This window comes from Oncorhynchus tshawytscha, linkage group LG08 (assembly GCF_018296145.1).
Source record: "Oncorhynchus tshawytscha isolate Ot180627B linkage group LG08, Otsh_v2.0, whole genome shotgun sequence".
Classification (NCBI taxonomy): domain Eukaryota; kingdom Metazoa; phylum Chordata; class Actinopteri; order Salmoniformes; family Salmonidae; genus Oncorhynchus; species Oncorhynchus tshawytscha.
In genome coordinates, this window is record NC_056436.1 from 80,267,071 (window position 1) to 80,281,626 (window position 14,556).

The window sequence follows — 14,556 nt, forward strand, 5'->3', positions numbered from 1 at the left end:
GAGGGGAGAGGGGGCAGGACGAAACAGAGGGAGAGGGAGATAGAGAGGGAAGGAAACAGTGGGAAAGAGGGATAGAGAGGGAAGGAAACAGAAGGAGATGGAGAAAGAGAGAGAGCATTAACAACACATTAGAGAGAGGTGCCATTACCAGAGCTTGTAAACCCAGCTGGTGTCTGTCCATTCCATAGAGTAGGAGATAATGACAGTAAATACACTACAGGTGATACACTACAGACCACTGCATCTAAAGCTACAGACTCAGCTCAATGGAACATCTTCCGTGAGACCATAAAAACCTTGGTTAGCCTGGCTAGAAAAACCTAAAGCTGAGTCAGTATATTCTAATAGTATATTCCCTCCCCCAATACATACACCCTCGAACCCCCCTCAGACTCTTCTCCCAGTCACCCCCCCCAAAATAGACACCCTCGAACCCCCTCGGACTCTACTCCCAGTCATACCCCCTCCCCCAACACACACACCCTTGAACCCCCTCTGAGCTATATTGGAGCTACAGCGCCTTGCGAGTATTCGGCCCCCTTGAACTTTGCGACCTTTTGCCACATTTCAGGCTTCAAACAAAAAGATATAAAACTGTATTATTTTGTGAAGAATCAACAACAAGTGGGACACAATCATGAAGTGGAACAACATTTATTGGATATTTCAAACTTTTTTAACAAATCAAAAACTGAAAAATTGGGCGTGTAAAATTATTCAGCCCCCTTAAGTTAATACTTTGTAGCGCCACCTTTTGCTGCGATTACAGTCGCTTGGGGTATGTCGCTTGGGGTATGTCTCTATCAGTTTTGCACATCGAGAGACTGACATTTTTTCCCATTCCTCCTTGCAAAACAGCTCGAGCTCAGTGAGGTTGGATGGAGAGCATTTGTGAACAGCAGTTTTCAGTTCTTTCCACAGATTCTCGATTGGATTCAGGTCTGGACTTTGACTTGGCCATTCTAACACCTGGATATGTTTATTTTTGAACCATTCCATTGTAGATTTTGCTTTATGTTTTGGATCATTGTCTTGTTGGAAAATCTCCGACAAATCAGGTTTTCCCAGAATGGTCCTGTATTTGGCATCCATCTTCCCATCAATTTTAACCATCTTCCCTGTCCCTCAGGTCTTTTGTTTGACAGTGCAGACTCCATCAGGTTTTCTTCCAGAATGGTTTCTGCTTTCTTTAAACTTTTTATGCCACTCTTCCATAAAGGCCAGATTTGTGCAATATACGACTGATTGTTGTCCTATGGACAGAGTCTCCCACCTCAGCTGTAGATCTCTGCAGTTCATCCAGAGTGATCATGGGCCTCTTGGCTGCATCTCTGATCAGTCTTCTCCATGTATGAGCTGAAAGTTTAGAGGGACGGCCAGGTCTTGGTAGATTTGCAGTGGTCTGATACTCCTTCCATTTCAATATTATCGCTTGCACAGTGCTCCTTGGGATGTTTAAAGCTTGGGAAATCTTTTTGTATCCAAATCCGGCTTTAAACCTCTTCACAACAGTATCTCGGACCTGCCTGGTGTGTTCCTTGTGCAGGTGCATTTATACGGAGACTTGATTACACACAGGTGGATTGTATTTATCATCATTAGTCATTTAGGTCAACATTGGATCATTCAGAGATCCTCACTGAACTTCTGGAGAGAGTTTGCTGCACTGAAAGTAAAGGGGCTGAATAATTTTGCACGCCCAATTTTTCAGTTTTTGATTTGTTAAAAAAGTTTGAAATATCCAATAAATGTCGTTCCACTTCATGATTGTGTCCCACTTGTTGTTGATTCTTCACAAAAAAATACAGTTTTATAGCTTTATGTTTGAAGCCTGAAATGTGGCAAAAGGTCGCAAAGTTCAAGGGGGCCGAATACTTTCGCAAGGCACTGTATATTGGAGCTATATTGGAGCTATTTTACAGATATATATTAGAGCTATATTGGAGCTATATAACAGCTATTTTAGAGCTATTTTGGAGCTATATTAGAGCTATATTAGAGCAAAATTACAGCTACATTGGAGCTATATTACAGCTATTTTAGAGCTATTTTGGAGATATATTTTACAGCTATTTTAGAGCTGTATTGGAGCTATATTACAGCTATTTCGGAGCTAAATTGGAGCAATATTAGAGCTATATTGGAGCTATATTGGAGCTATATTTTACAGCTATATTGGAGCTATTTCGGAGGTAGATTGGAGTTAAATCAGAGCTATTTTGGAGCAATTTTGGAGCTATATTTTACAGCTATTTTACAGCTATATTGGAGCTATATTAGAACTATATTGGAGCTATTTTAGCGCTATATTGGAGTTATATTAAGGCTATTTTAGAGCTATATTCGAGCTATATTGGAGCTATTTTAGAGCTATTTTATAGCTATATTGGAGCTATATTGGAGCTATATCGGAGCTAGATTGGACATAAATCAGAGCTATTTTAGAGCAATTTTGGAGCTATATTTTACAGCTATTTTACAGGTATATTGGAGCTATATTAGAGCTATATTTGAGCTAAGTTATAGCTATATTGGAGCTATATTAGAACTATATTGGAGCTATTTTAGTGCTATATTGGAGCTACATTAGAACTATATTGGAGCTATATTACAGCTATATTGGAGCTATATTACACCTATATTGGAGCTATATTACAGCTATATAGGAGCTACATTAGAACTATATTGGAGCTATATTACAGCTATATTGGAGCTAGAGTACAGCTATATTGGAGCTATATTACAGCTATACTGCAGCTACATTAGAACTATATTGGAGCTATTCTAGCGCTATATTGGAGTTATATTGGAGCTATTTTAGAGCTACATTTCAGCTATATTAGAGTTATATTGGAGCTATATTAGAGCTAAATTCTAGCAAAAATAGAGCTATATTAGAACTATATGAGAACTACTTTACAGCTATATTAGAGCTATATTGGAGCTATTTTAGAGGTATATTAAAGCTACTTTACTGCTATAATAGACCTATTTTGTAGCTATATTGGAGCTATTTTAGAGCCATATTGGAGCTATATTAGAGCTATTTTAGAGCTATATTGGAGATATATTTTACAGCTATATTGAAGCTATATTAGAGCTATATTACAGCTATACTGGAGCTATCTTAGAGCTATTTTAGAGCTATATTGAAGCTATATTACAGCTATATTGGAGCTATATTAGAGCTATATTGGAGTTATATTAGAGCTATTTTAGAGCTATATTGGAGCTATTTTAGAGCTATATTGGAGCTATATTACAGCTATATAGGATCTATCTTAGAGCTATTTTAGCGCTATATTGGAGCTATTTTAGAGCTACAGTGGAGAGGCCTGTAATTTTCATCATAGGTACACTTCAACTATGACAGACAAAATTAGAAAAAAAATCCGGAAAATCACATAGGATTTTTTATGAATTAATTTGCAAATTATGGTGGAAAATCATTATTTGGTCACCTACAAACAAGCAAGATTTCTGGCTCTCACAGACCTGTAACTTCTTCTTTAAGAGGCTCCTCTGTCCTCCACTCATTACCTGTATGAATGGCACCTGTTTGAACTTGTTATCAGTATAAAAGACACCTGTCCACAACCTCAAACAGTCACACTCCAAACTCCACTATGGCCAAGACCAAAGAGCTGTCAAAGGACACCAGAAACAAAATTGTAGACCTGTACCAGGCTGGGAAGACTGAATCTGCAATAGGTAAGCAGCTTGGTTTGAAGAAATCAACTGTGGGAGCAATTATTAGGAAATGGAAGGCATACAAGACCACTGATAATCTCCCTCGATCTGGGGCTCCACGCAAGATCTCACCCCGTGGGGTCAAAATGATCACAGGAACGGTGAGCAAAAATCCCTGAACCACACGGGGGGAGCTAGTGAATGACCTGCAGAGAGCTGGGACCAAAGTAACAAAGCCTACCATCAGTAACACACTACGCCGCCAGGGACTCAAATTCTGCAGTGCCAGACGTGTCCCCCTGCTTAAGCCAGTACATGTCCAGGCCCGTCTGAAGTTTGCGAGAGAGCATTTGGATGATCCAGAAGAAGATTGGGATAATGTCATATGGTCAGATGAAACCAAAATAGAACTTTTTGGTAAAAACTCAACTCGTCGTGTTTGGAGGACAAAGAATGCTGAGTTGCATCCAAAGAACACCATACCTACTGTGAAGCATGGGGGTGGAAACATCATGCTGTGGGGCTGTTTTTCTGCAAAGGGACCAGGACGACTGATCAGTGTAAAGGAAAGAATGAATGGGGGCATGTATCGTTAGATTTTGAGTGAAAACCTCCTTCCATCAGCAAGGGCATTGAAGATGAAACGTGGCTGGGTCTTTCAGCATGACAATGATCCCAAACACACCGCCTGGGCAATGAAGGAGTGTCTTCGTAAGAAGCATTTCAAGGTCCTGGAGTGGCCTAGCCCGTCTCCAGATCTCAACCCCATAGAAAATCTTTGGAGGGAGTTGAAAGTCTGTGTTGCCCAACAGCCCCAAAACATCACTGCTCTAGAGGAGATCTGCATGGAGGAATGGGCCGAAATACCAGCAACAGTGTGTGAAACCTTGTGAAGACTTACAGAAAATGTTTGACCTCTGTCATTGCCAACAAAGGGTATATAACAAAGTATTGAGATAAACTTTTGTTATTGACCAAATACTTATTTTCCACCATAATTTGCAAATAAATTCATTAAAAATCCTACAATGTGATTTTCTGGATTTTTTTTTCTCATTTTGTCCGTCAGGGTTGAAGTGTACCTATGATGAAAATTACAGGCCTCTCTCATCTTTTTAAGTGGGAGAACTTGCACAATTGGTGGCTGACTAAATACGTTTTGCCCCACTGTATATTGGAGCTATATTGGAGCTATAATATACAGCTATATTAGAGCTATTTTGGAGCACCGGCAGGTAGCCTATTGTATTCCATTGAAGTGAAGAAGCACACGTTTCCAATCTACATATGGTATTTTAACATTAGATTCACCCCATGGTATTTTAACATTAGATTCACCCCATGATATTTTTTACATTCGTTTCACCCCATGGTATTTTAACATTAGATTAACCCCATGATATTTTTACATTAGTTTCACCCCATGGTATTTTTACATTAGATCAACCCCATGATATTTTTACATTAGATTCACCCCATGGTATCTTTACATTAGATGAACCCCATTATATTTTTACATTAGTTTCACCCCATGGTATTTTTACATTATTTTCACCCCATGGTATTTTTAACATTAGATCAACACCATGATATTTTTACATTAGTTTCACCCCATGGTATTTTTACATTAGATCAACACCATGATATTTTTACATTAGTTTCACCCCATGGTATTTTTACATTAGATCAACACCATGATATTTTTACATTAGTTACCCCATGATATTTTTACATTAGTTTCACCCCATGGTATTTTTACATTAGATCAACACCATGGCATTTCCGTGATACAAGTCAGTATTCGCCATCCATCCATGTCTGAGGACGTTGGGAGATGAAGTAGAAACCGGACACTAGGGGCAACAGTGGGTGCTGTTAACTTCAAGTAGGTTACAGTTTTGCTACGGTGTTGTGGACGGGGATGGCAGATGGGTGTAAAGCATCTGATTCAAAACATCTTCGAATCCAGGGGAAAGTAATTGACGTTTGGAAGAACTTTGACATTTGACGTTTGAGAAGCATGGATGAATGTTTAATGATGATGTGAGAGCTGATAGTGTATTTCTACCACATTGTATTTTGAGGTCAGACCTAATGTGCCCATTTTATTTCTAGTTCAGATCGTTTCCTACCTGGGTGATATCTCACATCCTTGCTGCATGAAGGCTCCCAGAGAGAACCACAGAGAGTTGAAGATGCCAAAGTCGTTGGGAGGATCTGGAGGTGTCTGGGGGTCTTTGGTCTCATCCTGTTCATCCAGGTTCCACTCATAAGGGCTGAAGCGGCTGACCAGGAACAGGACCACACTCACACCGATGTAGGCGAACACGATACACATCCATATCTCATAGGCCAGCGGGTCCAAGAAGGAGAAGACACCAGGTTTAGACTTCTGGGGCTTCTTGATCATGATGGAGATGCCCAGAGACATGAAGGGCTTGGAGAAGTCGATCACTTCCTCACGAACCAGGGTTATGGTGAGAGGTGCCACAGCTATATCTGCTCTCTGGAAACAGAAACATGTAGAGTGGGTTAGTTTGGTTCCAGCTGAGATATGTTTTTTTTTTATCTACATATTATGTATCACTGTTGCTGGATTCAGACTAACCTATGACTTGAGGTAAAATTCAATGAAAATATGTTTGTTAAATGAAGCTCCTTATATAACTTATGGACAGTTTTCAAGAGTTTCTTCAAATATTGGCCTACGGTTGTGCTTTATATTCTGAAAGCGGACAAAAGAAAACATCATGTAGAAGAAAAGGAAAAGCTTGAACAGTATGTGCCTCAGGACGCTTTCAGTCAACACAGCAACATCAAAGGACCATGAATAATGTGTACAATGTTTGAGTTCTACAGAGTCTCAACAAATATACAATCAGAGAAGAGAGGGAGGAAAAAAAGCAAAAAGATATTCAAACATTTCATGTTCACCTTTCCCAAAAAGATTTCTAGACACAGATTGGGCATAACTAGCAACACATACATGGGTGTATGAGTCAGATGTGAAATATGTAGCACCCCATGACGCAGTGTCTACCCCTGTCTCGTTAGTTTAAAGCTCTCAGACTGTGGGAGACTGATTCTAACCAGAGGGATGCTAAGAACAGGCTGGAAACTCTGGAGGTGTACGAATAAAAACGTATATTACAGAAATCCATATTTCCGTTTATCTTTCAGTTCATGAAACTCACAGTTAGTGTCAATAAATACTAACATAATTTGTATATACATAGCTAATTAAAGGGAATCACTTATTTATTTGTAAAGCAGGCAGGGGAAATATCCCCCAAAACAAGCATATGTCCTGTGTACCAAATGGTAGCCTGTTCCCTATGGGCCCTGTCCAAAGTGGTGCACAGGTAGGGAATAGGGTGCCATTTGGGATGTAGCCAAGGCTTTTCAGGACAGATGAATAATAGTTGCTGAACATCTTTCCGTAGCACAACAGTAAATATATACACCAGTGTAACTGTTATGCAGATGTGTCTAACAGAACAGCTCTGATTTAAATTACAGCCTTTCAAGTGGTTATTGTGGGAGAAACACAGTAACCCAAGTCTGTGTGAAGAAACCCCTCCACTTCAGCATTCCTCCCTCCCTTCCTCCCATCCCATTCAGAGCGCCTCCATGCCCGGAAGAGACGAGACAAGACTTTTGTGATCTACATTATTTTTATCTTCCAAGCTCCCTTTCATCTTTTTCTTCTCTTTCTTTCTGTCGTTCTTTCTTTCTGTCGTTCTTTCTTTCTGTCGTTCTTTCTTTCTCTCTTTCTTTCATTCTGTTGTTCATTCTTTCTTTCTTTCATTCTGTCGTTCTTTCTTTCTCTCCTCCCCATCATGGCTTGTTACCAAAACACATCCTTGAAAGGCGTGATGGCATTATCAAAACGATGGGCTTTCTCACTTTGTTAAAAAAAAACATCAGAAGAAGAAGAAGAGAATGAATCTCTAATGAATTAAGACAAGTTACTGCTGCAGCTGGGTGAAGAACACGACGCAATTCATCAACCAGCTTGGGTGTAGCACACGACGCAGTTCATCAACCAGCTTGGGTGTAGCACACGACACAGTTCATCAACCAGCTTGGGTGTAGCACACGACACAGTTCATCAACCAGCTTGGGTGTAGCACACGACACAGTTCATCAACCAGCTTGGGTGTAGCACACGACACAGTTCATCAGTTCATCAACCAGCTTGGGTGTAGCACATGACACAGTTCATCAACCAGCTTGGGTGTAGCACACGACGCAGTTCATCAACCAGCTTGGGTGTAGCACACAACACAGTTCATCAACCAGTTCATCAACCAGCTTGGGTGTAGCACACGACACAGTTCATCAACCAGCTTGGGTGTAGCACACGACACAGTTCATCAACCAGCTTGGGTGTAGCACACGACACAGTTCATCAACCAGCTTGGGTGTAGCACACGACACAGTTCATCAACCAGCTTGGGTGTAGCACACAACGCAGTTCATCTAAGAGCGGCTTTTGTTCACAGAAAGTGATCCGTGAAGTACACGTCTTTTGTTCACAGGAAGTGATCCGTGAAGTACACGACTTTTGTTGACAGGAAGTGATCCGTGAAGTACACGTCTTTTGTTGACAGGCAGTGATCCGTGAAGTACACGTCTTTTGTTCACAGGAAGTGATCCGTGAAGTACACGTCTTTTGTTCACAGGAAGTGATCCGTGAAGTACACGTCTTTTGTCCACAGGAAGTGATCCGTTACACGTCTTTTGTTGATCCGTGAAGTACAGGTCCAAGGAAGTGATCCGTGAAGTACACGTCTTTTGTTCACAGGAAGTGATCCGTGAAGTACACGTCTTTTGTTGACAGGCAGTGATCCGTGAAGTACACGTCTTTTGTTCACAGGAAGTGATCCGTGAAGTACACGTCTTTTGTTCACAGGCAGTGATCCGTGAAGTACACGTTTTGTTGATGATCCGTGAAGTACACGTCTTTTGTTCAAGGAAGTGATCCGTGAAGTACACGTCTTTTGTTCACAGGAAGTGATCCGTGAAGTACACGTTTTTGTTCACAGGCAGTGATCCGTGAAGTACACGTCTTTTGTTCACAGGCAGTGATCCGTGAAGTACACGTCTTTTGTTCACAGGCAGTGATCCGTGAAGTACACGTCTTTTGTCCACAGGAAGTGATCCGTGAAGTACACGTCTTTTGTCCACAGGCAGTGATCCGTGAAGTACACGTCTTTTGTCCACAGGCAGTGATCCGTGAAGTACACGTCTTTTGTCCACAGGAAGTGATCCGTGAAGTACACGTCTTTTGTTCACAGGCAGTGATCCGTGAAGTACACGTCTTTTGTCCACAGGCAGTGATCCGTGAAGTACACGTCTTTTGTCCACAGGCAGTGATCCGTGAAGTACACGTCTTTTGTCCACAGGCAGTGATCCGTGAAGTACACGTCTTTTGTCCACAGGCAGTGATCCGTGAAGTACACGTCTTTTGTATTGTGTCCTAAAGCTTTGGTGTTTCTACAAGTACATTAATAGAAGAATAAAAACCTGATAAAGCAACATGAGGAGAGAACGTTTTGTACAAGTTCAAACGGTGGTGGGGGTAAATACAACAATAAACCCAATGGAGGCGTTATTGTGATGTTTCTGTACCCTGTGGACACAGTGATCGTAGCCTAGGCAGCAGTGCTATAATATAACCACTTAAGTCTAACGGTGTCCGTGGTAACGGTCAATCAATAGAGAAGAGAACACTCAGCCATAGAGAAAGAGTTTCAGGGTTTTAGGGCTAACCTTTAAATGACAGCTAAGATCACATTAATTTCCTGGACAGAAGGTCACCCAGCCTTTACACAATCATTAGACCTGCTTGGCCTGACTGCCCACGTGTAACCACGATGACACGGTATATGGTGATGGACAAAAATAACCACATTGACATGGTATATGGTGATGGACATAAATAACCACATCAAATCAAATCAAATGTTATTTGTCACATACACATGGTTAGCAGATGTTAATGCGAGTGTAGCAAAATGCTTGTGCTTCTAGTTCCGACAATGTAGTAATAACCAACAAGTAATCTAACCTAACAATTCCACAACTACTACCTTATACACACAAGTCTAAAGGGATAAAGAATATGTACATAAAGATATATGAATGAGTGATGGTACAGAACGGCATAGACAAGATGCAGTAGATGGTATAGAGTACAGTATATACATATGAGATGAGTAATGTAGGGTATGTAAACATTATATTAAGTGGCATTGTTTAAAGTGGCTAGTGATACATTTTTTACATACATTTCCATCAATTTCCATTATTAAAGTGGCTGGAGTTGAGTCAGTATGTTGGCAGCAGCCACTCAATGTTGGTGGTGGCTGTTTATCAGTCTGTTGGCCTTGAGATAGAAGCTGTTTTTCAGTCTCTCGGTCCCTGTTTTGATGCACCTGTACTGACCTCGCCTTCTGGATGACAACGGGGTGAACAGGCAGTGGCTCGGGTGGTTGTTGTCCTTGATGATCTTTATGGCCTTCCTGTGACATTGCGTGGTGTAGGTGTCCTGGAGGGCACGTAGTTTGCCCCCGGTGATGCGTTGTGCAGACCTCACTACCCTCTGGAGAGCCTAACGGTTGTGGGTGGAGCAGTTGCCGTACCAGGCGGTGTTACAGCCCGACAGGATGCTCTCGATTGTGCATCTGTAGAAGTTTGTGAGTACTTTTGGTGACAAGCCGAATTTCTTCAACCTCCTGATGTTGAAGAGGCACTGCTGCGCCTTCTTTACAGCGATGTATGTGTGGGTGGACCAATTCAGTTTGTCTGTGATGTGTACGCCGAGGAACTTAAAACTTACTACCGTCTCCACTACTGTCCCGTTGATGTGTATAGGGGGGTGCTCCCTCTGCTGTTTCCTGAAGTTCACAATCATCTCCTTTGTTTTGTTGACGTTGAGTGTGAGGTTATTTTCCTGACACCACACTCCGAGGGCCATCACCTCTTCCCTGTAGGACATCTCGTCGTTGTTGGCAATTAAGCCTACTACTGTGGTGTCGTCCGCAAACTTGATTATTGAGTTGGAGGCGTGCGTGGCCACGCAGTCGTGGGTGAACAGGGAGTACAGGAGAGGCTCAGAACGCACCCTTGTGGGGCCCCAGTGTTGAGGATCAGCGGGGTGGAGATGTTGTTACCTACCCTCATCACCCAGTTGCACAGGGCGGGGTCGAGACCCAGGGTCTCGAGCTTGATGACGAGTTTGGAGGGTACTATGGTGTTAAATGCTGAGCTGTAGTCGATGAACAGCATTATCACATAGGTATTCCTCTTGTCCAGATGGGTTAGGGCAGTGTGCAGTGTGGTTGAGATTGCGTCGTCTGTGGACCTATTGGGGCGGTAAGCAAATTGGAGTGGGTCTAGGGTGTCAGGTAGGGTGTAGGTGATATGGTCCTTGACTAGTCTCTCAAAGCACTTCATGATGACGGAAGTGAGTGCTACAGGGCGGTAGTCGTTTAGCTCAGTTACCTTAGCTTTCTTGGGAACAGGAACAATGGTGGCCCTCTTGAAGCATGTGGGAACAGCAGACTGGGATAAGGATTGATTGAATATGTCCTTACACACACCAGCCAGCTGGTCTGCGCATGCTCTGAGGACGCGGCTGGGGATGCCGTCTGGGCCTGCAGCCTTGCGAGGGTTAACACATTTAAATGTTTTACTCACATCGGCTGCAGGGAACGAGAGCCCACAGGTTTTGGTTGCAGGCCGTGTCAGTGGCACTGTATTGACCTCAAAGTGAGTAAAAAAGTTATTTAGTCTGCCTGGGAGCAAGACATCCTGGTCCGCGACGGGGCTGGTTTTCTTTTTGTAATCCGTGATTGACTGTAGACCCTGCCACATACCTCTTGTGTCTGAGCCATTGAATTGCGACTCTACATTGTCTCTATACTGACGCTTAGCTTGTTTGATTGCCTAGGGAATATCTACACTGTTTGTATTCGGTCATGTTTCCGGTCACCTTGCCCTGGTTAAAAGCAGTGGTTTGCGCTTTCAGTTTCACGCGAATGCTGCCATCAATCCACGGTTTCTGATTTGGGAATGTTTTAATCGTTGCTGTGGGTATAACATTGCCGATGCACTTTCTAATGAACTCGCTCACCGAATCAGCGTATTTGTCAATGTTGTTGTTGGACGCAATGTGGAACATATCCCAATCCACGTGCTCGAAGCAGTCTTGAAGTGTGGAATCAGATTGTTCGGACCAGTGTTGAACAGGCCTGAGCACGGGAGCTTCTTGTTTTAGTTTCTGTCTGTAGGCTGGGAGCAACAAAATGGAGTCATGGTCAGCTTTTCCGAAAGGAGGGTGGGGGAGGGCTTTATATACGTCGCAGAAGTTAGAATAATAATGATCCAGAGTTTTACCAGCCCTGGTAGCACAATCAATATGCTGATTTAATTTAGGGAGTCTTGTTTTCAGATTACCCTTGTTAAAATCCCCAGCTACAATGAATGCAGCCTCAGGAAATGTGGTTTCCAATTTACATAGAGTCAAATAAAGTTAGTTCAGGGCCATCTATGTGTCTGCGCTTGGGGGGGAATATATGCGACTGTGATTATAATCAAAGAGAATTCTGGGTTCGACTCCCATTTGATTGGGGACCAGTGAACAGAAGAATGTATTAAAATGTCTGCACTCACTACTGTAAGTCTCTCTGGATAAGAGCCATGTCCGTGAAGCAAAATGACTCACTACTGTAAGTCTCTCTGGATAAGAGCGTCTGCTCAAATGACTCACTACTGTAAGTCTCTCTGGATAAGAGCGTCTGCTAAATGACTCACTACTGTAAGTCTCTCTGGATAAGAGCATCTGCTAAATGACTCACTACTGTAAGTCTCTTCCTGGATAAGAGAGTCTGCTAAATGACTCACTACTGTAAGATCTCTCTAGTTAAGAGCGTCTGCTAAATGACTCACTACTGTAAGTCTCTCTGGATAAGAGGTGATGGACATAAATGACTCACTACTGTAAGTCTGGACTCTTAACACGGATAAGATGGACATAAATGACTCACTACTGTAAGTCTCTCTGGATAAGAGGTGATGGACTAAATGACTCACTACTGTAAGTCTCTCTGGATAAGAGCGTCTGCTCCCCTAAATGACTCACTACTGTAAGTCTCTCTGGATAAGAGCATCTGCTAAATGACTCACTACTGTAAGTCTCTCCCCTGGTCATAAGAGAGTCTGCTAAATGACTCACTACTGTAAGTCTCTCTGGATAAGAGACGTCTGCTAAATGACTCACTACTGTAAGTCTCTCTGGATAAGAGCGTCTGCTAAATGACTCACTACTGTAAGTCTCTCTGGATAAGAGCGTCGAAGAATGTAAATGACTCACTACTGTAAGTCTCTCTGGATAAGAGCGTCTGCTAAATGACTCACTACTGTAAGTCTCTCTGGATAAGAGCGTCTGCTAAATGACTCACTACTGTAAGTCTCTGGATAAGAGCGTCTGCTAAATGACTCACTACTGTAAGTCTCTCTGGATAAGAGCGTCTGCTAAATGACTCACTACTGTAAGTCTCTCTGGATAAGAGAGTCTGCTAAATGACTCCCTACTGTAAGTCTCTCTGGATAAGAGCGTCTGCTAAATGACTCCCTACTGTCAGTCTCTCTGGATAAGAGCGTCTGCTAAATGACTCACTACTGTCAGTCTCTCTGGATAAGAGCGTCTGCTAAATGACTCACTACTGTCAGTCTCTCTGGATAAGAGCGTCTGCTAAATGACTCACTACTGTAAGTCTCTCTGGATAAGAGCGTCTGCTAAATGACTCACTACTGTAAGTCTCTCTGGATAAGAGCGTCTGCTAAATGACTCACTACTGTAAGTCTCTCTGGATAAGAGCGTCTGCTAAATGACTCACTACTGTAAGTCTCTCTGGATAAGAGCGTCTGCTAAATGACTCACTACTGTAAGTCTCTCTGGATAAGAGCGTCTGCTAAATGACAAATGTAAAATAGGAGGCAGACTATAAACATTGTAACACAATCACATTGTTAAGACATACCTTTTCTCTTTCAACTGCTGGTAGTGAATGGTTAAACAAATGATGCATCCCAAATGGAACTCTATTCCCTATATAGTGCACTATATAGAGCCCTATGGATCCTGGTCAAAAGTAGTGCACTATATAGGGAATGAAGTGATATTTGGGACACATTTTTTGGCGAAGTAACAATGAACATCAGTGAGAGACTGAGAGATGACTCCACTCACCCCATAGACCAGTTCCCCCACCATCCCGTTCCACGTCTTGGTGTCTGGATCCCGCGCACCGTACTTCCCGTCTGCTACTACTGACAGTTTGTATCTTATCCCCACATGTTTTGCAATTTCGGCAGCTAAATCGACACAGTAGCCTTCATATCTGTCATTCCCCTCCAGATTCATCTGGTGTTTCTTGTACATCACATAAGGGGCTTCCTGTTAACAGTCAGATCACATGCTGGTTTATTGTCACACACACACACACACACACACACACACACACACACACACACACACACACACATACACACACACACACACACACACACACACACACACACACACACACACACACACACACACACACACACACACACACACACACACACACACACACACACACACACACACACACACACACACACACACACACACACACACACACACACACACACACACACACACACACACACACACACACACACACACACAGTTGCTTCAACCAGTAGTCTCATGCAGCCAGGCATGTCCAGACGATACACCACAGATGCATTGAAATACATGTTGATAACAGCAGGATGACAAGCCAGGTAGGTGTTTTACCAAGCTGTGGTGGC

At 42.5% G+C, this 14,556-nt stretch overlaps 1 protein-coding gene across 5 annotated transcripts in view; it reads right to left on the minus strand.

The window, feature by feature from the left end:
- Positions 1 to 14,556, minus strand: part of LOC112238336 (glutamate receptor 3-like) — a 167,360-nt gene that overhangs the window by 43,643 nt on the left and 109,161 nt on the right. For all 5 annotated transcript variants that reach the window (XM_042326042.1, XM_042326040.1, XM_042326037.1 and 2 more), the window contains exons 8-9: positions 13,949 to 14,155; positions 5,823 to 6,196 (exon numbers count right to left, since the gene is read on the minus strand). In XM_042326042.1, coding sequence (XP_042181976.1) covers positions 5,823 to 6,196; positions 13,949 to 14,155 — 581 coding nt within the window. The remainder of the gene's footprint in view (positions 1 to 5,822; positions 6,197 to 13,948; positions 14,156 to 14,556) is intronic.